This window comes from Cervus elaphus, chromosome 1 (assembly GCF_910594005.1).
Source record: "Cervus elaphus chromosome 1, mCerEla1.1, whole genome shotgun sequence".
NCBI classification, from domain to species: domain Eukaryota; kingdom Metazoa; phylum Chordata; class Mammalia; order Artiodactyla; family Cervidae; genus Cervus; species Cervus elaphus.
This window is the reverse complement of record NC_057815.1, coordinates 42,652,576-42,680,157: the sequence shown is the minus strand read 5'-3', so window position 1 is coordinate 42,680,157 and position 27,582 is coordinate 42,652,576. Positions and strand designations below refer to the sequence as shown.

Genomic DNA, 27,582 nt, shown 5'->3' with positions numbered 1-27,582 from the left:
GATCAGCGCCAGGCATGAACGCTGCCTACGCACTTGCTGCTTGCTCCCGAGACTAGCCCGGAAGGGAACAGCCTCAGGTAAAAACCAAGGGGATCTGGACCATGTCAGTGTCATCCATGACATTTAGGAGTACATTATTAAAACAGCGTATGTCTTGAGAAAGGTAAGATTAAAGCAATTCTTGTAGTCTGCACTTAGGAATAAAAGCTGGACTCAGAGTGGGCTCTGCACCTCTGTCCAACAGAGGCTGCAGGTCCCCTGACCCATTGCACCAGATTTCATGTTCTGTCTTCATGCTTGTCACTTGCTCCCAGACCATTAAGGTGATAGGGTATGAAGTGGTATCTCATTGTAGTTTTGATTTACCTTTCCTTGATAATTAGTGATGTTGAGTATCTTTTCACCGGCTTGTTGGACACTTTATATCTTCTTGGGAGAAATGTCCATTCAAGTCCTTTGCTCATTTTTTAAAAGCTATTTTATTATACATTTTATTTATTTATTTTTGGCTGTGCTGGGTCTTTGCTGCTGTGCAGACTTTACTCTAGCTGTGGCAAGTGGGGGCCACTGTGTAGTTTTGGTGCTCCGGCTTCTCATTGCTGTGGATTCTCTTGCTGCAGAGCCCCGGCTCTAGGGCATGCAGGCTTCAGTAGTTGTGACACATGGGCTCAGAAGTTGTGACACATGGGCTCAGTAGCTGTGGCTCCGGGGCTCCAGAGCACAAGTTCAATAGTTGTGGTGCATGGGCTTAGTTGCTCTGCGACATGTGGGATCTTCCCAGACCAGGGATTGAAATTGTGTTCCCTGCATTGCCAGGCAATTCTTAACCAATGGACCACCAGGCAAATCTGTTTGCTCAATTTTTAATTGGGCTTTTAAAAAAAGCTGTAGTTGTTTATATATTCTAGTCCTTATCAGACATAGGATTTGCAGATATTTTCTCCCATTCCATAGGCTGCCTTTTCGTGCTGTTGTGAAACTGGATGCACAGCTTTAAATTTTGATATAGTCCAATTTACCTATTTTTCACTTTTATTGTCTGTGTTTTTGAAGTCATGCAGTGGCCCCCTTTCATTGCCAGTCTAGAGAACCCTTCAGGCTGGGGAACAGGAGGAGGAGGATTGGATTAATCTTTTGAGTCTCACTCAGTTATTGCAATGGTGGTCTTTCTGCCTCCACGCTTGATCCGACCAATCCATTCTCTGTAAGACAGTGAGCGTGAAGTTAAAATATACTAAAAAGTGTGATTTTGTCACACTGCTTCTTGAAGTTTGAAACACTCATCATTCTCAGGATAATTATAAAGCCAGGGATGGTGGTGGAAGTGGGGAAGGAATTTTGTCCCTGATTCTCTTTCCAGCTTTATCTAGCCTTCTGTTTCTTTCTCCTCCTTTTTCATGCCTTTGCTGTACTAAATTATTAATGGATGCCTAACCACTTCATGCTTTTTATTTTTCTTACTTCCAAGCCTCTACTTATTCTTGGGTTTTCTGCCTAGAAAATTCACCCTCATCTAGGTCAGCTCATACTCAGGCTTCAGATTTCAACAAGATGCATCAGCCTCTGGGTAGCGTGCCTTGAACCCCAAACAAAAAATTAGGTTAGGCAATACTCCTCAACACAGCACTCATTATAAATGCCTTTTACTTGTCTTCTCTCTTCTAGACCACTGTAAAATACTGTGTCCTGTAAAATAGTGTTTCCCTGTCCAACACTTTGCTGAAGGAATAGGTAGGCAGCTGGTGTAACAAAGGTCTTAGTGTTACTGAATCAAACTTGTGTCTGCTCGCCCGTGCTGAGTAGAGCCAGCCTGCTGACACTGGCTTGTGGGGAAGTACAGTACAGTGTTCACTGCTCAGGGTCAAGCAAGAAGTCAGGCAGCTGATGCTTAAAAGACCTGAACCCCCTGGTGGCTTTCAGGGAAATGTTTTAAAAGACAAGGTGAGGGAGGGAGATTGTGGGGTATGTGATCAGGTTGTGGACATTCTTCTGTTTTGCTGGTAGTGAGGTTACTGGGAGTCAACATCATCAACCTTCTGGTTTCAACCAGTCTGGGGCCTGTGTGCTGTGGGTAACATACGGTTAACTCTTTCCACCTGGTGGTGGTTTCAGTATCTGCAAAACAGCTCAAAGGATATGGTACAGAATATTATCTATAGCCCTTGAAGAGGAACTAAAGGTCCTTGACCTTGTTTAGTAGCTAAACTATCATTGTTTTGCTTGACTATTTTCCTTTATTTCTGAATATTCTGACTTCTCTGATTGAACCCCAGTCCTCTGTATTAGAATTACCAAGTCTTAGCACTGGACCACCAGGGAAGTCCCAAGCTCCATATTTAAAAAAATTTATTTATTGGGCATCCCGAGGAGTCTGGGCCGTCTCGGAAGGAGAGGGTGGAGGCCGCGGCCAGCTGGAGACGCAGTCATGCCCCGGTATTACGAGGACAAGCCGGAGGGCTGCGTGAGCGCGGGCGTGAAGGAGGATCTGGGCGTGTGTCTGCTGCAATCTGATTGCGTGCTCAAAGAAGGAAAATCCCCTCCGCAGTGTCTGAAGGCAGCAAAGTGCAAAGCTTTGAAATCCTCATTTTTTGAGTGTAAGAGATCAATGCTGGATGCCAGGTCAAGATTCAGGGGAAGAAAACGATATTGATACTATGTTGAAACCAAGATGAAAACAACAAAGGACTCTGGTCATTAAACCAGAGAAGCCAAAATAAGAAACATACTTCTTGTTACATCTGTTCAGGTGGACCAGTTTTTTCCTCCATGAAACAAGAAAATGGATGAGTTCTGGTTTTCAGTAGGTATAAATGATTCTCTTGCCCTAAGTTATTCTTAGAATAAAAATTTAATTGAATGGTTGTGAGCTGAGAACATAGTAGATGTGTTTTAAGAATTGTTCTGAAGCACAGGGAATGGAAAGATTGTTAGTTTCCACTGACTTCTCAACCAGATGACACAATCTGTGCATCCTTTGTCAATACTGTGGAGGCCAGGGGTGGGACTGTGAGAATCAGCATGCAGCCTGATGAGAAAATATCCATCTGGAAGGTGTAGGCTAAAACTTTCTTTTATTCCGATTGTACTATTTAGTTCCAAAATAAATTGTGTTTGACTGCTTGGTGAAAAAAAAAATGATTGATTGATTTTGGCTGCGCTGGGTTGCAGCATGCAGCATTGCTGCCTGCAGGCTTTCTCTAGTTGTGATGAGTGGGGGCTACCCTCTAGTTGCGGTGCTCAGGCTTCTCAATGTGGTGGCTCCTCTAATTGCAGAGCACAGGCTCTAGGGCCCATAGGCTCAGTAGTTGCCATGCATGGGCTTAGTTGCCCTGCGTTATGTGAGATCTTCCCAGACCAGGGATTGAACTGGTGTCCCTTGCATTGAAAGGCAGATTCTTAACCACTGGACCACCAGGGAAGCCCAAGCTCCACATTTTTAATAGTCTGTCCTTTCCCCACTTTTTTAACATGTTACCTGTATTATATACCAAAGTTTCATATGTGTAAAGGTCTAACTAATGGGCTATGATTGTTTCACCAGTTAATTTTTCCATCCCTACATCAATACCACTTCATCGTTATTGTTTTCTCTCTTTTTAAAAATTGAGGTAGAGTTGACTAACAATATTACATGAATTTTATGTGTGCAACATAGTGATTCACAATTTTTAAAGGTTATATTCCATTTACAGTTATTATAAAATATTGGCTATATGCCCTATGTTCTATGGTATATCCTTATGGCTTATTTACTTTATACGTAGCAGTTTGTACTTCTTCTTTTTTTTTTTTAATTAATTAATTAATTTATTTATTTATTAGTTGGAGGCTAATTACTTCACAACATTTCAGTGGGTTTTGTCATACATTGATATGAATCAGCCATAAGCAGTTTGTACTTCTTTATCCCCTATCCATATCATACCTCTCTACCTTGCCCCTTCCTCACTAGTAGCCACTAGTTTGTTTTCTATATCTGTGAGCCTGTTTCTTGTTTGTTATATTGACTAGTTTGTTTTTTTTTAGATTCTACATATAAGTGATAACATACATTATTCATCTCTCTCTGACTTTTTCACTGAGCATAATACCCTCCATGTCCATCCATGTTGTTACAAACGGCAAAATTTTATCCTTTTTTATGCCTGAGTAGTACTCCATTGCATACATATGCTGCATCTCTTTTATCCATTCATCCATTGATGGACACTTAAGTTGCTTCCTTATCTTGGCTATTGTAAATAATGCTGCTATGAACACTGGGGTGCATGTATCTTTTCAAATTAATGTTTTCATTTTCTTCAGTATATACCCAGGAGTGGAATTTCTGGATTATACTGTAGTTTTATTTTTAGTTTTTTGAGAAACCTCCATACTTTTCCCCACAGTGGCTACACCAATATATATTCCCACCAACAGTGTACAAGAGTTCTTTTTTCTCCACATCCTTTCCAACCATTTGTCACTTGTGGTCTTTCTGATGATAGCCATCCTGATGGATGTGAGGTGATATCCCTGTTCTTTTCAGAAGTGTCCTATTCTGGGCCTTTTACTTTTTCATATAAATTTGGAGTCATTAATAGTTTCATGAAAAACCCTTCCAGAATTTTGTTAGAAAATGAAATAAATTTATAGATCAATTTGGGGAGAATTGGTATTTTTATAATATTAAGTCTTTGAATACATGAACATGCTATAGCTTTCCATTTATTTATTTTGAAATGTCTCTTGGTGGTGGTGGTTTAGTCGCTAAGGCATGTCCAACTCTTACGACCCCATAGACCATAGCCCACCAGTCTCACTTGTCCATGGGATTTCCCAGGCAAGAATACTGAAGTGCATGAGTGAATACATTTCCTTCTCTAGGGATTCTTCCCAACCTAGGGATCAAACCTGTGTCTCTTGTGTTGCAGGCATATTCTTTACTGCTGAGCCACCAGGGAAGCCCCAAAATGCCTCTTAAGAATGTTTTATAATTTCCTCTATCTAGGTCATATTTTTGTGGAGTTAGATTTTTGTTGAATATACCCTGAGACTGTGGTAGGTGGTATCTTTTTTTAAATGGAAGTATAGTTGATTTAAAATAATAGTTTCAGGTGTACTATGTAGTATTCAATTCAATATTTTTAGAGATTATACTCTAAAGTCTTTTTTAAGCTGTTTTTAGTTAATTGTTGGGGTATAGAAGTGTTTCCTAATAGTATGTATATTAATCTTACACCTGTTTCATTGCTAAATTCTGTTGTTCCTAATCATTTGTTTATATTTTGTTTTGGTATTGTGGAAAATTGTGTCATCTGCAAACAATTACAGCTTTAGTTCTTTTTTTTTTTTCTTTTGCTCTGTAAGCTTCTAATTTGTCTTCCTTGTTGTACTGTGCTGGGTAGGGTCTCTGATACAACATGGAATAAAAATAGGGACACTGAGCATTCTTTTCAGTGCTTAATTTGGAAGTGAATCTGCTGTTAGGATGATACTTGCTGAAGGATTTTAGTAGTTACTGTTTATCAGATTAAGGAATTCCTATCTTCTTCCAATTTACGAAGAGTTTTTATCCTGCACAGGCATGGGATTTTATTCATGCCTTTTCTGCTTCTATTGAGATGCTCATGTGGTTTTTCTCTTAATCTGTTTATGTGGTGAATTACATTTGTAGGTTTTCTAATATTAAACCATTGTTATGTAACTGATGTTGGGCTGCACCCCACAGGCTGGCAAACCTTGTAGTTGCCTGGCCTTGAGACCAAAGAAACAGCCTGGAGACAGTGACATCAGTGGTTTATTGGACAGGGGGTCTTATGAAAACAGACTTGGAGCCACATCCCACCATGTGCAGCAAATGGTGAGAAGAACACAGCAGGTTTTACTGCTTGCAGGGGTGAGGGGGGTGGTGGGAGAAGGAGGCCACTGTTTATAGGGAAACTGACACGAGGTGAGTTCAGTTACTAGGGACTAATTAAGCCCTACAATTAAGAGGATTGGATAGTCGTGACACTGAAGCAGGGACTGGTCCAACAGATGCACAGAGAGCAAGAGAATAGCCATCTAGAATGGTCTGCCCATATGACTAGATAAATCCTATTTTGTAGTGGTTCCTTCCTTCCTTCCTTCCTCCTTCCCTCCCTCTTTCTCTCTCTTCTTCTTTTTTTAAACTTGGTTGGATTCAATTTGCTAATATTTTGTTTAGGATTTTTTCTTTATTTTCTTTTTTTAAAAAATTTTTTCTTCATTTTCATTAGTGAATTAGGCTTGAAATTTCTTTGTTATAGTGTCTTTGATTTTTGTATGGTGGGGGTTATGCTGGCCTCGATGAATGACTTAAGTAGTATTTTATTTCTTCAATACTCTGGAAGAAATTTAATTTTGGGGGGGCATGATAAGTGATTTGCCACCCATTTACTGGTTTTTCAGCTTCTAAACTTTGTTCCACTTCCTATCTGCTATTATCTTCATATTCACCTTGTCTTTTATGGGTATGTGCCATTTTAGCAGGGTTTCAGAAGTCAAAGGGGATAAGTACCACATGTGTGCTAAGTCTGTCGTGTTTTACCCCATTTATTTGTGAAATTGAACCAGTTGAGAGTTGATGGTATAAAAAGTAGATTCAGATCTGAGCTTGCATATTTAACTTTAAATTATTCATTTTAATGGAAGGACTGAGAAGCCTATATAACATAAAACAGTACCTAATTCAAAACAATTTACCAATCTAGTAGCATTAAGTATACCTAATGCCTAGGTACGTAGGCCTAAAAAATGATTTCCCACTAGAAGTAATCAAAAATACTTGAAGATTTGTGGATGATTTCAGATTTGGGCAAGAAATAGACAAGATGAGGCTGGAACATCTTGTCATATGTGTCAAAAAGACTGTCATGTAAGAAATTACCCTCATGTTATCATGGCCTCCTGATATGTGCATGCTCTGTCTCTCAGTTGTGTCCGACTGCAACTCCTTGGACTGTAGCTGGCCAGGCTCCTCTGTCCATGGGATTCTCCAGGCAAGAATACTGGAGTGGGTTGCCATTTCCTCCTCCAGGAGATCTTCCGGATCCAGGCATCAAACCTGTATCTCCTGTGTCTCCTGCATTGGCAGGCAGATTCCTTACCATGAGCGCCACCTAGGAAGTCCTAAGATGCTATATACAAACAATCCCAGAGATCACAGAGCAGAATGGCTTACAGATAAAATGAATACCCTTGATTCATTTGGTGTATTAAATCAATTAAAAACATTTCATGGAAAAGAATCTAAAAAAGAGTAGATATACATACATGTATAACTGATTCACTTTGCTGTTCAGTAGAAACTAATACTTTTTTTTTTTAATTTGAGAGAACAATTTCTTGTTATAATGAACCAGAAACAAAAGATTTTACTGAAACTGAAGAGTTGACAGACTGTGGTTGAACTTAAACCTTCAGGGGGAGTAAGAAGAGGGTCAACAAAGTCGATGAATGGAGAAGCCCAAGATTAGTCTTGGGTAAACAAAAGGATAACAACACTTCAGCAAGGTTATCTTCTGACCCTCCCACCAGGTATCTGTCATCAATTTTTAGCCCTTTTCCTTCTGAGGCATCTGCCAAACCAAAAGGCTTTCTCCTCTGTTGTAGGGTGTTCAGCCAACCCAAAAACATCCCTTAGAGCATGATGCAAAACCAAGAAGAAAAGTTTATAAATCTCATTCCAGGGTAGAAAGTGCACATATCCAACCCAGCAAAATGGCTATGTGGTGCAAATGTACACGGTAATAACTTGAATCAAATCAGAGCTGCTACCCTGTGTAACAGGTTTAGGTGGCCTGGTAGTTATGTCAATGTTCCCAATTTACTAAAGCATCAATGCGGCAGAATGCATTTATGAGCTCCTGATTTTCTGAACACTTTAAAGAGGTGACTAAAAATGACGTAAAACAGAATTCTATCTCAGAAACCTAGACATTAAGGTAGAACACTGGCGGGCTCTTTCTGGGTGCCTTCCCACTGCCTAGAGGAAAGGAACGTTCTTATCTCCAAAGATCCAGAAAGTTTCCCCCAGTGTAATGTACAATGACCTTATACTCCTCAAAATATTATTGCCCCACAATGGTCCACTCTTTCCTGTATTAAAATTTTTACTTAGTTAGCTGCCTCAAGTATTAGTTGTGGTATGAGAGATCTCTCACTGAGGTGTGTGAACTCTCTCATTATGGGGTGTAGGCATTGTTGCTCTGTAGCATGTGGGAGCTGAGATTTCCAATCAGAGGTTGAACCCACGCCTAGGCACTACAAGGTGGTCTCTTAACCACTGAACCAATAGCGGAGTCCCCACAAAGGGCCACTCTTCACCAAACTCAGCAAAAAGTACTCAAGTCTACTTCTTTGAGTCTTCGTTTCCTTATGAAATCTCCCACGTAGTGCAAAAGTTGCATTAAATCAATATGTAGGTTTTCTTCTATGAATCCTTGTTAGTTTAATTTTCAGACCTAGCCAGGGAACCTAAGAGTATCAAGGAAGACTTTCTGTTGCTGTTGTTCTTGTTGTTCAGGGGCTCAGTCCTGTCTGACTCTGCGACCCCATGGACTGCAGCATGCTAACCTTCCCTGTCCTTTATCATCTCCCAGAGTTTGCTCAAATTCATGTCCATTGAACTGATGATGCCACCCAACCATCTTGTCCTCTGTTGTCCCCTTCTCCTCCTGCCTTCAATCTTTCCCAGCATCAGGGTCTTTTCCAATGAGTCAGTTCTTCACATCAGGTGGCCAGAGTATTGGAGTTTCAGCCTTAGAATCAGTCCTTTCCATGAATATTCAGGGTTGATTTCTTTCAGGACTGACTGGTTTGATCTCCTAGCTGTCCAGGTGACTCTAAAGAGTCTTTTCCAGCACCACAGTTTGAAAGTGTCAGTTCTTTGGCGCTCGGCCTTTTTTACTGTCCAGCTCTCACATTCCCATATGAATACTAGAAAAACCATAGCTTTGACTATAGAGACCTTTGTTGGCAAAGTAATGTCTCTTCTTTTTAATACACTGTCTAAGTTTGTTCATTTCCAAGGCAAACCATTCAATATCACAGTAATCCAAGTCTATGCCCCGATCAATAATACTGAAGAAGCTGAACGGTTCTATGAAGACCTACAAGACCTTCTAGAACTAACACCCAAAAAAGATGTCCTTTTCATTATAGAGGATTGGAATGCAAAAGTAGGAAGTCAAGAAATACCTGGAGTAACAGGCAAAGTTGGCTTTGGAGTACAGAATGAAGCAGGGCAAAGGCTAACAGAGTTTTGCGAAGAGACACATTGTTCATAGCAAGTCAGTTCAGTTAGTGAGTTCAGTCACTCAGTCATGTCCGACTCTTTGTGACCCCATGAATCGCAGCACGCCAGGCCTCCCTGTCCATCACAAACTCCTGGAGTTTACTCAAACTCATGTCCACTGAGTCGGTGATGCCATCTAGCCATCTCATCCTCTGTCATCCCCTTCTCCTCCCGCCCCCAATCCCTCCCAGCATCAGGGTCTTTTCCAATGAGTCAAATCTTCGCATGAGGTAGCCAAAGTATTGGAGTTTCAGCTTCAACATCAGTCCTTCCAATGAATATTCAGGATTGATTTCTTTTAGGATGGACTTGTTGGATCTCCTTGCAGTCCAAGGGACTCTCAAGAGTCTTCTCCAACACCACAGTTCAAAAGCATCAATTTTTCAGTATTCAGCTTTCTTCACAGTCCAACTCTCACATCCATACATGACCACTGGAAAAACCATAGCCTTGACTAGACGGACCTTTGTTGGCAAAGCAATGTCTCTGCTTTTTAATATGCTCTCTAGGTTGGTCATAACTTTCCTTCCAAGGAGTAAGCGTCTTTTAATTTCATGGCTGCAATCACCATCTGTAGTGATTTTGGAGCCCCCCCAAAATAAAACACTGCTTCCTCTGTTTCCGCATCTATTTCCCATGAAGTGATGGGACCAGATGCCATGATCTTAGTTTTCTGAATGTTGAGCTTTAAGCCAACTTCTTCACTCTCCTCTTTTTAGTTCCTCTTCACTTTCTGCCATAAGGGTGGTGTCATCTGCATATCTGAGGTTATTGATATTTCTCCCAGCAATCTTGATTCCAGCTTGTGCTTCTTCTAGCCCAGCATTTCTCATGATGTACTCTGCATATGAAAGTTAAATAAGCAGGGTGACAATATACAGCCTTGACCTACTCCTTTTCCTATTTGGAACCAGTCTGTTGTTCCATGTCCAGTTCTAACTGTTGCTTCCTGGCCTGCATATAGGATTCTCAAGAGGCAGGTCAGGTGGTCTGGTATTCCCATCTCTTTCAGAATTTTCCACAGTTTATTGTGATCCACACAGTCAAAGGCTTTGGCATAGTCAATAAAGCAGAAATAGATGTTTTTCTGGAACTCTCTTGCTTTTTCAGTGATCCAGCAGATGTTGGCAATTTGATCTCTGGTTCCTCTGTCTTTTCTAAAACCAGCTTGAACATCTGGAAGTTCACAGTTCACGTATTGCTGAAGCCTGGCTTGGAGAATTTTGAGCATTACTTTACTAGCATGTGAGATGAGTGCAATTGTGTGGTAGTTTGAGCATTCTTTGGGATTGCCTTTCTTAGGGATTGGAATGAAAACAGACCTTTTCCAGTCCTGTGGCCACTGCTGAGTTTTCCAAATTTACTGGCATATTGAGTGCAGCACTTTCACAGCATCATCTTTCAGGATTTGAAATAGCTCAACTGGAATTCTATCACCTCCACTAGCTTTGTTTGTAGTGATGCTTTTTAAGGCCCACCTGACTTCACATCCCAGGATGTCTGGCTCCAGGTGAGTGATCACACTGTTGTGATTATCTGGGTCATGAAGACCTTTTTTGTACAGTCCTTCTGTGTATTCTTGCCACCTCTTCTTAATATCTTCTGCTTCTGTTGGGTCCATGCCATTTCTGTCCTTTATCAAACCCATCTTTGCATGAAATGTTCCCTTGGTATCTCTAATTTTCTTGAAGAGATCTCTAGTCTTTCCCATTCTGTTTCCCTCTATTTCTTTGCAATGATCACTAAGGAAGGCTTTCTTATCTCTCCTTGCTATTCTTTGGAACTCTGCATTCAAATGGGAATATCTTTCCTTTTCTCCTTTTCTTTTTGCTTCTCTTCTTTTCACAGCTATTTGTAAGGCCTCCTCAGACAACCATTTTGCCTTTTTGCATTTCTTTTCCATAGGGATGGTCTTGATCCCTGTCTCCTGTACAATGTCATGAACCTCAGTCCATAGTTCATCAGGCACTCTGTCTATCAGATCGAGTCCCTTAAATCTATTTCTCACTTCCACTGTATAGTCATAAGGGATTTGATTTTGGTCATACCTGAATGGTCTAGTGGTTTTCCCCACTTTCTTCAATTTAAGTCTGAATTTGGCAATAAGGAGTTCATGTTCTGAGCCACAGTCAGATTCCGGTCTTGTTTTTGCTGACTATATAGGGCTTCTCCATCTTTGGCTGCAAAGAATATAATCAGTCTGATTTCAGTGTTGACCATCTGGTGATGTGCATGTGTAGAGTATTCTCTAGTGTTGTTGGAAGAGGGTGTTTGCTATGACCAGTGTGTTCTTTTGGCAAAACTCTATTAGCCTTTGTCCTGCTTCATTCCGTACTCCAAGGCCAAATTTGCCTGTTACTCCAGGTGTTTCTTGACTTCCTACTTTTGCATTCCAGTCCCCTATAATGAAAAGGATGTCTTTTTTGGATGTTAGTTCTAAAAGGTCTTGTAGGTCTTCATAGAACCGTTCAACTTCAGCTTCTTCAGCATTACTGGTTGGGGCATAGACTTGGAGTACCATGATATTGAATGGTTTGCCTTGGAAATGAACAGAGATCATTCCGTCATTTTTGAGATTGCATCCAAGTACTGCATTTCAGACTCTTTTGTTGACCATGATGGCTACTCCATTTCTTCTAAGGGATTCCTGCCCACAGTAGTAGACATAATGAACAGTATGATAGGCAAAATGATAGGATACTGAAAGAGGAACTCCCCAGGTTGGTAGGTGCCCAATATGCTACTGGAGATCAGTGGAGAAATAACTCCAGAAAGAATGAAGGGATGGAGCCAAAGCAAAAACAATACCCATTTGTGGATGTGACTGGTGCTGGAAGCAAGGTCTGATGCTGTAAAGAGCAATATTGCATAGGAACGTGGAATGTTAGGTCCATGAATCAAGCCAAATTGGAAGTGGTCAAACAGGAAATGGCAAGAGTGAATGTCCACATTCTAGGAATCAGCGAACTAAAATGGACTGGAATGGGTGAATTTGACTCAGGTCATAGCAAACACCCTATTAAATATAAGAGAAGATTCTACACATGGACATTGCCAGATGGTCAGTACCCAAATCAGATTGATTATATTCTTTGCAGCCAAAGATGGACTGTTTATACAGTCAGCAAAACAAGACTGGGAGCTGACTGTGGCTTAGACCATGAACTCCTTATTGCCAAATTCAGACTTAAATTGAAGAAAGTAGGGAAAAACCACTAGACCATTCAGGTATGACCTAAATAAAATCCCTTATGACTATACAGTGAAAGTGACAAATAGATTCAAGGGATTAGATCTGATAGACAGAGTGCCTGAAGAACTATGGATGGAGGTTCATGACATTGTGCAGTAGGCAAAGATCAAGACCATCCACAAGAAAAAGAAATGCAAAAGGCAAAATGGTTGTCTGAGGAGGCCTAACAAACAGCTATGAAAAAAAGAGAAGCGAAAGGCAAAGGAAAAAGGAAAGATAAACCCATCTGAATGCAGAGTTCCAAAGAACAAGGAGAGATAAGAAAGCCTTCCTTAGTGATCAATGGAAAGAAATACAGGAAAACAATAGATTGGGAAAGACTAGAGATCTCTTCAGTTCCAAAGAACAAGGAGAGATAAGAAAGCCTTCCTTAGTGATCAATGGAAAGAAATATAGGAAAACAGTAGATTGGGAAAGACTAGAGATCTCTTCAGTTCCAAAGAACAAGGAGAGATAAGAAAGCCTTCCTTAGTGAGCAATGGAAAGAAATACAGGAAAACAATAGATTGGGAAAGACTAGAGAGCTCTTCAAGAAAATTAGAGATACCAAGGGAACACTTCATGCAAAGATGGGCACAATAAAGGACAGAAATGGTATGGACCTAACAGAAACAGAAGATATTAAGAAGAGGTGGCAAGAATACACAGAAGGACTGTACAAAAAAGATCTTCATGACCCAGATAGTCATGACAGTGTGCTCACTCACCTACAGCCAGACATCCTGGAATGTGAAGTCAAGTGGGCCTTAGAAAGCATTACTATGAACAAAGCTAATGGAGGTGATAGAATTCCAGTTGAGCTATTTCAAATCCTAAAAGATGATGCTGTGAAAGTGCTGCACTCAATATGCCAGCAAATTTGGAAAACTCAGCAGTGGCCACAGGACTGGAAAAGGTCAGTTTTCATTCCAATCCCTAAGAAAGGCAACGCCAAAGAATGCTCAAACTACCACACAATTGCACTCATCTCACACGCTAGCAAAGTAATACTCAAAATTCTCCAAGCAAGGCTTCAACAGTATGTGAACTTCCAGATGTTCAAGTTGGATTGAGAAAAGACAGAGGAACCAGAGATCAAATTGCCAACATCTGCTGGATCATCAAAAAAGCAAGAGAGTCCCAGAAAAACATCTACTTCTGCTTTATTGACTATGCCAAAGCCTTTGACAGTGTAGATCACAACAAACTGTGGAAAATTCTGAAAGAGATGGGAATACCAGACCACCTGACCTGCCTCCTGAGAAATCTGTATGCAGGTCAAGAAGCAACAGTTAGAACTGGACATGGAACAACAGACTGGTTCCAAATCAGGAAAGGAGTACATCAAGGATGTATATTGTTGCCACTCTTATTTAACTTATATGCAGAGTACATCATGAGAAATGCTGGGCTGGATGAAGAACAAGCTGGAATCAAGTTTGCCGGGAGAAATATTAATAACCTCAGATATGTAGATGACATCATCCTTATGGCAGAAAGTGAAGAAGAACTAAAGAGCCTCTTGATGAAAGCAAAAGAGGAGAGTGAAAAAGTTGGCTTAAAACTCAACATTCAGAAAACTAAGATCATGGCATCTGGTCCCATCACTTCATGGCTAATAGTTGGGGAAACAGTGGAAACAGTGACAGACTTTATTTTCTTGGGCTCCAGAATCACTGCAGATAGTGACTGCAGCCATGAAATTTAAAGACGCTTGCTCCTTGGAAGGAAAGTTATGACCAACCTAGAGAGCATATTAAAAAGCAGAGACATTGCTTTGCCAACAAAGTTCCGTCTAGTCAAGGCTATGGTTTTTCCAGTGATCATGTATGGATGTGAGAGTTGGACTATAAAGAAAGCTGAGCACTGAAGAACTGATGCTTTTGAACTGTGGTGTTGGAGAAGACTCTTGAGAGGCCCTTGGACTGCAAGGAGATCCATCCAGTCCATCCTAAAGGAGATCAGTCCTGAATATTCATCAGAAGGACTGATGTTGAAGTTGAAACTCCAATACTTTTATCACCTGATGTGAGAACTGACTCATTGGAAAAGACCCTGATGCTGGGAAAGATTGAAGGTGGGAGGAGAAGGGGACGACAGAGGATGAGATGGTTGGATGGCATCACCAACTCAATGGACATGAATTTGAGTAAACTCTGGGAGTTGGTGATGAACAGGGAGGCCTAGTGTCCTGCAGTCCATGGGGTTGCAGAGTCAGACACGACTGAGCTACTGAACTGAACTGAGGTTTGTCATAGTTTTTCTTCTGAAGAGTAAGCATATTAATTTCATAACTGCAGTCACCATCCACAGTGATTTTGGAGCCCAAGGAAATAAAGTCCATCACTATTTCCATTGTTTCCCCATCTATTTGTCATGAAGTGATGGGACCAGATGCCATGATCATAGTTTATGAGTGTTGAGCTGTAAGCCAGCTTTTTCACTCTCTGCTTTCATTTTCATCAAGAGGCTCTTTAATTCCTGTTCACTTTCTGCCATTAGAGTCGTATCATCTGCATATCTGAGGTTATTGATATTTCTCCCTGCAATCCTGATTCCAGCTTGTGCTTCAAGGAAGACTTTTCCCTCTCCTATATTCCTTTGTAGGCTTCTCAGGTGGCATTAGTGGTAAAGAACCTGGCTGTCAATGCAAGAGATATAAGAGATGGGTTCGATCCCTGGGTTGGAAAGATCCCCTGGAAGAGGGCATGGCAACCCAGTCCAGGATTCTTGTATGGAATCCCATGGACAGAGGAGCCTGGCGGGTTACAGTCCATAGGTTGCAAAGAGTTGGACATGACTGAAGCAACTTTGCACACACACACACACACACACACACTGTTGCAGGAACACAAGGGCAAGAATTCCAGGCTGCAGCTGTAGCTTGCCAGTTACCATGATAGGCAGCTATGGGTTCTACCTGTGTATCTTTTCACTCTCCTCATTCACCCTCATCAAGAGGTTCTTTAGTTCTTCTTCACTTTCTGCCATTGGAATGGTATCATCTGCATAGCTGAGGTTGTTGATGTTTGTACGTGCATGCTAAATCGCTTTGGTCATTTCTGACTCTTTGTGACCCCATGGACTGTAGCCGCCAGTCTCCTCTGTCCATAGGATTTTCCAGGCAAGAATACTGGAGCGGGTTGCTATGCCTGCCTCCAGGGGATCTTCTTGACCCAGGGATCGAACCCCTGTCTCTCATGTCTCCTGAACTGGCTGGTGGGTTCTTTACCACTAGTGCCACCTGGGAATGATGTTTGCAATGCATTGAATACGTTTAACACCATGAGTTTATAATGACCTACCAACAAACACATACACAAAAATCTCTAAATGGTAACCATTGGATGATACTAGTGAACTAGCTGTTGTACTCAAAACTGGTCTTTTTCCTGTACGAATTAGCCCAGTGGGTAGTCATTTTGTAGAGGAGGGAAATTCTCTTCCTAGAAGTAGCCAGGCTAGTAAATGAAGCAGGAACGTTAGAATTAGAACTCATTGTTTTGTAATACCTAATGAAGGGGTGGTTCTAGACACTGAGTCTCACAGACTGCTAACATCACCAAAAAAGGACAGGAAGAACACCATGTCACCTATGAGGTAGAGTCAACTCTGAATCTGACTGAGGCTTGGTCAAGTCTACAGTGTGACTCTTAGGTGCGGTCAGCATCAGCTGACAACCTGTTAGAAATGTGAAATTTCATGACTTGCCTCAGACCAGAAACAGAAACTCTCAAGGTGAGGTTCAGCAATCTGTTTTGACAAACCATTCAGAAGAGACTCTGATGCCCACTAAAGGTTGAGAATCATTGCTCTAAATCCGATAGCAATTTATAGGAAATACAGAGGAATATATTATACAACATCATAGCAACGCAAGCCAAAAATTCAGACTGTGGAAAAATCCAGAGACAAGTGACCCAGTTTCTTTAAATGTAACTTGCAAGGAAATAGAAAAAGGGATAAAGAGGAACATATAGATTAAAAGAGACTTAGGAAATATATAGATCAATTGCAAATTTTGCACATTATTTGGATCCTAATTCAAATATGTAAACTGAAGGGACTCCCCTGGTGGTCTAGTGGTTAAGACTCTGCACTTCCATTTGAGGGGCAGGTTCGATTCTTGGATGGGGAATTAAGATCCCAGAAGCTGTGTGGCACAGCCAAAAAAAAAAAAAAAAAAGAGATAAACTATAAAAACATTTAAAACATTTATGGTATAATTGGAAATTTTAACACTAGATATATAATATTTAGCAAATGTTCATTCTTTTTATGTGTGACAATGGCATTGAAATTACATTTAGGGGTGAAATGGTATGATTTCTTCAATTTGTTAAAAATAAGATTGGATGGGTAGGTCAAGGTATAAATGCGACAAAGTTGACCGTGGGTTGCTTATAATTGGAGCTGGGTGATAGGTACCTAGGGGTCGTTATACCATTTTGCATACTGTTGTATGTGTTTGAAATTCTCTGTAGTAAAAAGCTAGAAAAGAAATTGCCTTTGACTCTGTGGGGCTTTGTGAGAAACCCATGGGAAAAGTTTTGGATTTAAATACAGAATTCCCAGACTGGGCCCTGATTCTTCCACATACTTTATAGGGAGACTGAGCTGGATAGCTAGGCAAATCCCTTCATATCACCATCCTCATTATCTTCATCTGTTAAAAAGAATATTGAGAATTAAAGGATGCAATGTCTTCAAATGCTTTGCACAGTGCTTTGCAGATGGAAGGTTCTAGTATCAACTATCTGAATTTCTTAAAGCTGGCTAAGGCATCTTCTAATGTTTCTTCAGCCCAGTGTGGGACATATATCAGGTGATCCTTCAGCGTAGACTCAATTTCTTTAATCAAATCATTATTTATTAAATAAATGAGTGAAAGAGTACATTCCAAATTCTGTTTCAGAACTCTAGGTTGAATCATTCACTCAATAATTAAGACGTAGAATGAATGAATAAAAGTAGGAGACATAACCTGACAATTATAATTTATTACATTATATATTTTCAAATAGAATCTACTATATATTATAGACTATAGTTGCTCCCCTCCTTTCATGATAGCTCCTAGGCTGAAAACAGTGTAAGGTGGAAAACTGTTGATTAGTGTGTAGTTTTCAGTCATGAAGATGATCTTTGTGTGGGTGTGTGAACTCTATGGGATCTATGGACTGTAGCCCATCAGGCTCTTCTGTCTAAGAGATTTCCCAGGCAGGAATACCGGAGCGGGTTGCCATTTCCTTCTCCAGGAGATCTTCCCGACCCAGGGATCTTTGTGTGCTAAGTCGCTTTCAGTGGTGTCCGACTCTTTGAGACCCCATGGACTGTAGCCCACCAGATTCCTCTGTCCGTGGGATTCTCCAGGCAAGAATACTGGAGTGGGTTGCTATTTACTTCTCCAAGGGATCTTCCCAATCCAGGGATCGAACCGCATCTCTTGCATCTCCCGCATTGGCAGTCAGGTTCCTCACGACTAGCGCCACCTGGGATCTTTAGTGAGATACAAAAATAAGCAAAGTTAAAACTGGAACTGTTTTAGGTCTTTACCCTGGAGCTTCTTTGGGTTCCACCAGGGGGCGCTCCATATCGCGTCCCTTTGCTGAGATGTGGAGCCCACAGGAACCTCTCCTGTTATGCAGTCACCCCTTTAGCAAATGTACATTGAGCTTCTACCATGTGCCTAGAAGTTGTAGGTGCTGAGGATACAGAGGTGAAAAGACCTGGACCTGTCCTCAAGGGACTCAGACTAGAGTGGAGACTGACATGTAAACAAGAAAGGATGGCACAGTGCAGCAAGGGCTATAATAAAGGTATTACAAGGTGTAAAGAACTATTAATTCTGGCTCCAGGAGTTAGGGAAGGCTTCAAAGAATGTGAGATTAAATTTGAAAGGCAAGTAAGAATTCATCAGGTGGACAAAGCAGACAGAATAGCAAGTACAGATACATGTGTGTGTCTATGTGTTAATCGCTCACTGTGTCCAACTCTTTGCAACCCCATAGACTGTATCTCAGCCGGGGAATAGCCAGGCTCCTCTGTCCACGGGGTTTTCCAAGCAAGAATACTGGAGTGGGTTGCCATTTCCTTCTCCAGGGGATCTTCTCTACCCAGAGATTGACCTTGTGTCTCTTGCATTGCAGATTCTTTACTGCCTGAGCCACCAGGAAAGCCCACAGATATATGTACATGAAGGTAAGAGCACACATATAGTTAGTTTGCCATGGCCAAGAATAAGTTTCAAGGAACCTGAAAAGTGGGGAGGTGGGGCTGGATAGTTGGTGGGGCCAGATCATAAAAGGCCTTATTCTGTGAAAAGGAAAGTGCCCCTTAACATTTTTTTTTTTTTAAATTTTTTGGCCTTCTGCATGTAGCATGTGGGATCCTAAGTGCCCAACCAGGGATCAAACCTGCAGCCCCTCTATTTGAAGGGTGGAGTTCTAACCATTGGCCCTCCAGGGAAGTCCTCCCCCTTATGGTCTATGTTCAGCTCAGTAACTATAGGGGCAATGTTAAACTCTAGAAGAGATGATCTCCTTATCATAGTTCTGCACAAAATGGTTCCAGAGTTTTTTGTCTTTGAAAGGATCCTTAGGGAGTACATACACTTCACAAGATCTTCATTCTCCCAATTTTATAATTAGCGGCATTTAGTTGCTCACTTTCTCATGATTTTTGGATTTGATTTATGTGTCAGAGGATTAAACTAGCTCTCAAAAGTGTGATGATTTGCCGTTATTAAGGATCTAAAAAAAATTGTGGATCAAGATGCTAAGAATCCTTCTAGAAACGTTGGAATAATGTTAGTATCCTTAGAGTAAGAGCTTGCACTTGACAGTTTTAAATGGTCATTTTTGCTGTTTTTCTTTGACAATCCCATTTCCTCTGGTTCCTGCTACTATAACTCAGCAGATGCTGACACTAGTTTAGTTTAGTTTAGTTGCTCAGTCGTGTCCGACTCTTTGTGACCCCATGGACTCTAGCCTACCAGGCTCCTCTGTCCATGGGATTTTCCAGGCAAGAGTACTGGAGTGGGTTGCCATTTCCTTCTCCAACTGACACTGAGAGGGTGTAAACACAGGGACATTTGGGAAGAAAAAAAACAGGAACATTGCTGATACTTTTCTCCAGTCTTCTGAGGGAAGCTGGGGTTGGGTGGGGTGGGGTGGGGAATCCCCCAAGGGACTGGTCAGGTGTGCTTTCTCTTTTAGTCTCTTACTTAGCAGGGAAGACTCATATCCTGTTTGCCTGGACAAGCAGTGGATCTGCCCTTTTTACGCAGAAACGCTTCTGAGCAGACGAGTCCAACCAGCTCGTTCCCTTGCGGGCATCAGACCTCCATGGGAAGTGGAGGGGGCGGGGCAGAGAGACTGAACTGCCTTCACTAACTCAGCACCCTGGCCACTTCTCAGCATTCAGCAGATCTGTGATGGGAAAGAGTGGTTCTGAGACCTTGTGGCATCTGAGGTTTTCTGAGTAAGACTGAATTTCATGGATGAAGCACTTTAAATCAGAACAGTAGACTCTTCGAAGGTTAAGACTGGAAGGGTCAGAACTTCCCTGGTGGTCTAGTGGCTAAGACTCTAAACTTCAAATGCAGGGGGCTGGGATTCAACCCCTGGTCAGGAAACTAGATCCCAAATGCTGCAACTAAGACCTGAAGCAGCCAAAAAAAGAAAGAGCAGACTGGGAGGGTCCTTAAAAGTCACTTGTTCCAAACCCCTCACTTTATTAAGGTGGAAACTGAGGACATGAGAGTTTAAAACAGGGTTACATTTCAGTGTCCCTGGAAAAGTCCTGGTGTATGCCTGTTTTTCCAGTGAAAATATCAACTATGCCAGTTTTACTCTCAAAACTGTTCTAGTTTGGACAACAAATTATATGATCACTCACATCACCCTAAAAGAAAAGAAAGGGTGTGAATGGGTGAGAAGCAGCAGAGAAGGAATGTTAGAGGAAAGAAACAGTTTGAAAAAGGTATAGAGATGAACATAAGAATGAATCTAGTACAGCAGGGTTCTTTTTCAGTTATTCTTCTAAATTACATTTTCTCTCATAGAGGTTTTGCTTCTCCAGATAAAATTGAGAGGAATAAATATTAAAGTCTTGGTCATTTGCAGTTTCTTGTTACTAGTGAAGAAAGAATTCATAGGGCCTGGACTCAGTCTGAGGCCTGTCCGTGCTGATCGTGCTCGGCCGCCTCTCCAGTGGACTCTGAACTCTGCTTAGTGCCTGTGGGAACGACAATGGAAGGATGAGACCCCCTCCAGACAGGGGAACCTTGAAGATCATATCCAGGTTACTCATCGCCTAAGAGAAAACAGACACTAATCACCCCTGCCTCCGGACAGTATCTATCGGCATGTAACCACAGGCTTATCGGTTATTAACTGGTTGGAATGTAACCGCGGGCTTATTGATTATTAACTGTTTGAACACATAACACGTGAATGACGGGGTTATTGTGATTGTATTTACCCTTCCTTTGTAAGCCTCAAGGGATTTGGGGTGGTGGGTTTGGACACGTACACATGTGGTATAAAAGATTTCCACAAATGCTGGTCGGGGTCCTTGGCTAAGAGGAGACTCTGCTTTGGGCCCACCGGTGTAATAAACTGCACTCCACTATCTGCATTGTCCTTCTGAGTGAGTTTGTTTCCGAGAAAGCGTGGCTATAACACTTTTAATTTTTCCAGTTCCTTCTATCTGGCTCCCCTGGTTGGCAATCTTTAGAGTCAGCCCTTTGCTACTGACCCTCATGACCTTGGACAAGTCACTTTATGTCTCTGGGTGTCAACACCCAGTGTGTACAACAGAGATTGGGCTCATCAGTGCTTCTTAAACCAGTGATCAGCAAACTCTGCTGTGCAATCTATATGTGATTCTGCTGCACGTGACTAGGACAAGGCTAACACCCTATGCCGCCGCCCTGCAACCTGCAACACACACACTGTTCTGTACCCTATACAACAAGCCCTCTGGTCATGGCTTTGGATATTGTGGCCATCAGATTACTTATAATAGCTTTGAACGGTTTGTCTCTAGTTTTTGTTTGCTTGGGTGTTGTTTATCGCCTGGAGGATCTGTGAAAGTTTTAGGGATTCTGCAGATTGCACTTTGAGAAACACTGTCCCCAAGTTTTTCAGTGAACAGAGTTCTAGAAAGATTAACAGATGATGTGTAAGAAAACTGGCTTCATGCATTTTAAAAGCCCTGAGAAATATTGTAGTGAAAACCAAAAATAAACAAGTATCTGTTTAGTTTAATTGATCATTTCCCCATGAGTACAGAATCTTCTTGTCATCCAGTACCTACTCACATCGTGGGGAGTGGTCTTTGAATGCCAATTAAGGGGCATGTGGCTCAGTGGTAAAGAATCGACTTGCCAATGAGGGAGACGTGGGAGACGTGGGTTCGATCCCTGGGTTGGGAAGATCCTGTACAGAAGGAAATGGCAACCCACTCCAGCACTTTTGCCTGGAAAACTCCATGGACAGAGGAGCCTGGAGGGCTACAGTCCATGGGGTCGCAAAGAGTCAGACACGACAGAGTGACTGCGTGCATGTGCGCGGAGTGTAACAGGTCTCCAGACTTCTTGCAGTTCTTAGAATTTGACCTTTGATCCTGCACTCTCTTCCCGTCTACCTTTAACCCTAGGATCAGACCACTCCTTCCTATTGTCTCAGTTACAGAGTCCAGACTTTTCCTGCTTATGACATCACCACAAACCTAGTGTGACTGCAACTCCTCTTTGTCTCTGAGATGGTTGCTGCTAAAAGAGTAAAGAGTTAAGAGGTGGTGTTGCAATATATCAAGGACTCTGGAAAGAAACTTGCTAGCACTAAACAATAAGGTCTTACTATATAGCACAGAGAACTATATTCAAATTCCTGTGATAAACCATAATGGCAAGGATATAAAAAAGAATGTGTGTGTATATATATATATATATGTGTGTGTGTGTATAACTGAATCACTTTGTTGTACAGCAAAAACTAACACAACACTATTTTAAAATCAACCTTTTTTTTTCAGTTGCTAAGTTGTATCCGACTCTTTGAGACCCCATGGACTGTAATCCACCAGGCTCCTCTGTCCATGGGATTTCCCAGGCAATAATACTGCAATAGGTTGCCATTTCCTTCTCCAGGGAATCTTTCTGACCCCGGGAACCAACTTGTGTCTCCAGCATTGGCAGGTGGATTCTTTACCACTGAGCCACAAGAGAAGCCCATATATCAATGATATTTCAATTAAAAACAAAAACAAAAACCCTGTAGAGGAAAAAAAAAAGTTGTTGATAGAGACCAGGGAACAGAATTGATGATTTGTATTAAAAGTCACTTAAAATCAAAAGTTGCAAGTTTCTTTAGTTAGCGTCTACGTGCTGTTATTCTGTAAACTGGCTAACTGCAAGGTCAGCTTCCTCCAAGAAGCTTAGGTCTCTTTCTAAAGTAAGTGCACAGTCTCAGTGATACTTACGGAGCAAAATATATGAAGGTGTTGGAAAAGGTGAAGCTTTTTCCCATCCTGCCTGGCACAGTGCTGCACATGTGGAGACTCCATCTTTTAATGAACTAACAGATTATTTTCTTACTGTTATAATTCACTGAGTGTTTGATGCAACTACTTTAAAAAATTAATTTATTATTATTATTTTTTTGTTTCAATTGTTTATTAACGGACCAGATTACAAAAATAATCCTGGTAGATACCTTAGTTCATCCTTCTAATAAGCCTGTTGATTGGTCTTCCATGTTGCCAGCAAAAAATATGGAACGCTTCACGAATTTGCGTGTCATCCTTGCTCAGGGGCCATGCTAATCTTCTCTGTATCGTTCCAATTTTAGTATATGTGCTGCCGAAGCAAGCACTAATTTATTTTTTAATTGAAGGATAAATGCTTTACAGATTTGTGTTGGTTTCTGCCAAGCATCAACATGAGTCAGCCATAGGTATACATATGTCCCCTCCTTCTTGAACCTCCCTCCCACCTCCCACCCCTCTAGGTGGTTACAGAGCCTCGGTTTGAGTTTCCTGAGTCATATAGCAAATTTCCATTGGCTATCTACTTTACATAGGGTAATGTAAGTTTCCATGTTACTTTCTCCATGCGTCCCACCTCTCCTTCCTTCTCCCCACCCCTGGGTCCATAAGACTGTTCTCTATGTCTGTGTGTCCCTGCAAATAATTTCATCAGTACCATCATTCTAGATTCCATATATATGTGTTAGTATATGATATTTATTTTTCTCTTTCTGACTTACTTCACTCTGTATAATAGGCTCTAGGTTCATCTGCCTCATTAGAACTGACTCAAATGCATTCCTTTTTATGGCTGAGTAAGAGTCCCTTGGACTGCAAGGAGATCCAATCAGTCCATCCTAAAGGAGATCAGTCCTGGGTGTTCATTGCAAGGACTGATGCTGAAGCTGAAACTCCAGTACTTGGGCCATCTCATGCGAAGAGTTGACTCACTGGAAAAGACCCTGATGCTGGGAGGGATTGGGGGCAGGAGGAGAAGGGGACGACAGAGGTTGAGATGGTTGGATGGCATCACCGACTCGATGGACATGGATTTGAGTAGACTCTGGGAGTTGGTGATGGACAGGGAGGCCTGGTATGCTGCGATTCATGGGGTCGCAAAGAGTCGGACACGACTGAGCAACTGAACTGAACTGAACTGAATATTCCATTGTGTATATGTATCACAACTTCTTTATCCATTCATCTGTTGATGGACATCTAGGTTGCTTCCATGTTCTAGCAATTGTAAATGGTGCTGCAATGAACATTGGGGTACATGTGTCCTTTTCGACTTTGATTTCCTCAGGGTATATGCCTAGTAGTGGGATTCTTGGGTCATATGGTGGTTTTATTCCTAGTTTTTAAAGGAATTTCCATACTGTCTTCCACAGTGGCTCTATCAATTTACATTCCCACCAACAGTGCAAGAGGGCTCCCTTTTCTCTACACTCTCTCCATCTTTTGTGGAGATGCCATCTTTTAATTAACTAACAGATTATTCTCCATCCCACTTACTGTTATACTTCATGGAATGCTTGATGCAACTACTTTAAAAAATTATTTATTTATGGCTGTGCTGGGTCTTTGTTGCTGAGCAAGGGCTTTCTCTAGTTGCAGTGGGCAGGTGCTACTCTTCATTGTGGTGTATAGGCTTCTCATGGTGGCTTCTTTTATTGTAGAGCAGAGGCTCTAGGGTGAGCAGTAGTTGTGACATACGGGCTTAGTTGCCCCACTGTATGTGGAATCTTCCGGGACCAAGGATAGAACCCGTGTCCCCTGCATTGACTTCTCCTGCACTGGCAGGCAGATTCTTGTCCACTGGACCACCAGCGAAGTCCATTACTTTGGATTATCTATGCTTAAGTCCTTAAATGTGTGTAAAACCCTTTAATATCTTTACCTTTAGAAAAAAGTAAAACCTCTTTAGCATACTGTCAAGTTGCCATTGCCTTACTCTTTTAAAAGTTTCATTACTCATTAGAATCTCCCATACTTTATTAGAATTTAACTGAAAATCCTTGTAATGCAATGCAATGCAAATGAAAGAATCTCACCTTCAAATAGCTCCTTTCCTGCTGTTCTCCCTCTTATTTTTCTAAACTTGTTTTATAGAGGAACAATCATAGAGTCCAGAGTTCAAGGCCAGCTGATACTATTTCCTAGCTACATGATTTTGGGCAAGTTACTAATCTCCCAGCCTCATTTTACTCATCTGTATAATGGAGAGATTAATGAAGTACTTTCTAGGGTTGTTGTGGATGTGAAGATACTAAAACTAAGTTATGTAACAGATGGTGGTTATTATTAGTACTATGAGCAAGCTCCAGCATCCTTCTTGGAGTTCCTACACAAGCCATGCTGGTCCACCCCTAACTCAAGGCCTTGGCCCAGAGTGCCTCCTCTTTTGCCAACTGGTCTTCCTCTTTCAGGATGCCTTGTATATTTAACCCTTTCAGAGAAGGTTCCCTAGTGCTCCCAAGCAGAGTTTGTGTTATTCTTCTGTTATCGCTGGTACCTGGTATATACTTCTGCATGCCTTGTCAGCCTGTATTGTGACTACCTTTTTTATTGTTATTAGCCTGATCATGTCTTGAGGGCTAGGATCTTATCTTTCTTTTTGTACCCTTGAGTTCCTGAGGACAGTGCCTGACACCTGGTAGTTGCTCAAAACTATTTAAAAAAAAAAGGAGAATAAAAAGAAAACACCAACAACAAACAGATGATTAATAAGATACAGAAGGAACAACATGGTGATATTTTGGCATAATCCAAACTGCATTTTGGACCAAATTTCCAAGTTATTTCCCACAAAATCTTTCCTTTTAGGAGAGATGCCAAGAAGAGGATGACTAATGTTCCTTTCATTTACTTGTGCTTAGAAAGTCTTCCAGAATGGTGGTGATGGTTGTGAGGGGGAGAGGAGAAAGGCACCCCTGCTCAGAGAGTGGCCTGAAGATACAATAGAGGGCAGACAGTAGACATGCTAGATACATTCTAATGAGGAGGGGAGACTGGTATTGTAGAAAGAGCTTAAATTATCTCTGGAGTTGACTTGAGAGCTGGGCAGGCCTGGCTTTGAATTCTGACCATGTCACCAGGAGGTGACCTTGGAGATGCCACTTGACTTTGGCCAGTTTCTCCTCTCATTCCTGTCACAAATGGATGGAATCCATCTCTCTTTCTGGCTTCTGCTCCTCCCTCTGTAACAGCAGGGAAAAGGGCAGGGCACAGTTTTTGAAAGAATGACATTGTTCATCACTTCATGGCAAATAGATGGGGAAACAGTGAAAACAGTGAGAGACTATTTTCTTGGGCTCCAAAATCACTGCAGATGGTGACTGTAGCCATGAAATTAAAAGATGCTTGCTCCTTGAAAGAAAAGCTGCGACCAACCTAGACAGCGTATTAAAAAGCAGAGACATTACTTTGCCGACAAAGGTCCATATAGCCAAAGCTATGGTTTTTCCAGTAGTCATGTATAGATATGAGAATTGGACCATAAAAAAAGCTGAGTGCCGAAGAATTGCTGCTTTTGAACTGTGGTGTTGGAGAAGACTCTTGAGAGTCCCTTGGACTGCAAGGAGGTCAAAGTAGTCAGTGTTAAAGGAAATCAGTCCTGAATGTTCATTGGAAGGACTGATGCCGAAGCTGAAGCTCCAATACTTTGACCACCTGATGCAAAGAACTGACTCATTAGAAAAGACCCTGATGCTGGGAAAGATTGAGGGCAGGAGAAGGGGATGACAGAGAATGAGATGGTTGAATGGCATCACTTACTCGATGGACTTGAGTTTAAGCAAGCTCTGGGAGTTGGTGATGGACAGGGAAGCCTGGGGTGCTGCAGTCCATTGGGTCACAAAGAATCGGACACAACTGAGCGAATGAACTGAACTGAAGGACACAACATAAGCCAGGTAGAACCAAATGGGACCAAGATTGCAGACAAGACCAGACCTTGATCCTCAGTCAGCAAGTGAAATGACGGACCCAGAGGTGCCATGACAGTTCCATGCACTGTCAAAAGACCAAGGAGTGGGCAGTGCCCCAAACCCTGGAAATTTCCACTCTTTCCACAAAATAGTTGGAATAACCTCCCATTCATTAGCATATGAAATTACCCAGCCTATAAAAACTAACCAGGCCACATTTCACGGCTGCCCTTGCCCTCTGCAATGGCCCACACTCTGTTTGTGGAGTATGCTTCTCTCTGAATCTGAATAAATCCATTTCTTACCTATCACTTTGTTTCTCACTGAATTCTTTCTGTGATGAGACATTAAGAACCTGAGCTTTATTAGGCCCTGAAACCAGGTACCATGGGTTTTGGCTGGGTTCGAGTCCCAGCCATGTGGGTTCAAGTTCCAAACTGGGTTTTGACTGGGTTCAAGTCTCAGGCAGGGTTTTGGCTGAGTTTGAATCCCAGCTACCAGGTTCGAGTCCCAGATTAGGTTTTGGCTGGGCTTGAGTCCCTATCTGAGATAAATCGTTTCACATCTCCCTAGGACTGGGACATTTCTTC

The 27,582-nt window shown here is 41.7% G+C and overlaps 1 protein-coding gene, 1 long non-coding RNA gene and 1 other non-coding gene across 4 annotated transcripts; 2 read left to right on the top strand and 1 right to left on the bottom strand.

Moving 5' to 3' along the window:
* The first annotated feature begins 65 nt into the window (after window positions 1-65).
* LOC122692634 lies at window positions 66-20,791 on the top strand. 2 transcript variants are annotated; one of them, XR_006340695.1, is made up of 3 exons: window positions 66-163; window positions 18,680-18,731; window positions 20,657-20,791. It is a non-coding gene; the product is annotated as an uncharacterized LOC122692634 (long non-coding RNA). The 2 variants fall into 2 exon arrangements; XR_006340696.1 differs by lacking the exon at window positions 66-163 and adding an exon at window positions 18,221-18,349.
* Window positions 2,391-2,787, top strand: LOC122692620 (cytochrome c oxidase assembly factor 5-like). Its single transcript, XM_043900396.1, has one exon. It carries the CDS (start codon window positions 2,426-2,428, stop codon window positions 2,648-2,650), a length of 225 nt encoding a protein of 74 aa, XP_043756331.1. The 5' UTR covers window positions 2,391-2,425; the 3' UTR covers window positions 2,651-2,787.
* Window positions 20,792-23,303: 2,512 nt separating the features above from the next.
* LOC122703897 lies at window positions 23,304-23,410 on the bottom strand. Its single transcript, XR_006343644.1, has one exon. It is a non-coding gene; the product is annotated as a U6 spliceosomal RNA (small nuclear RNA).
* Between the last annotated feature and the right edge of the window lie 4,172 nt (window positions 23,411-27,582).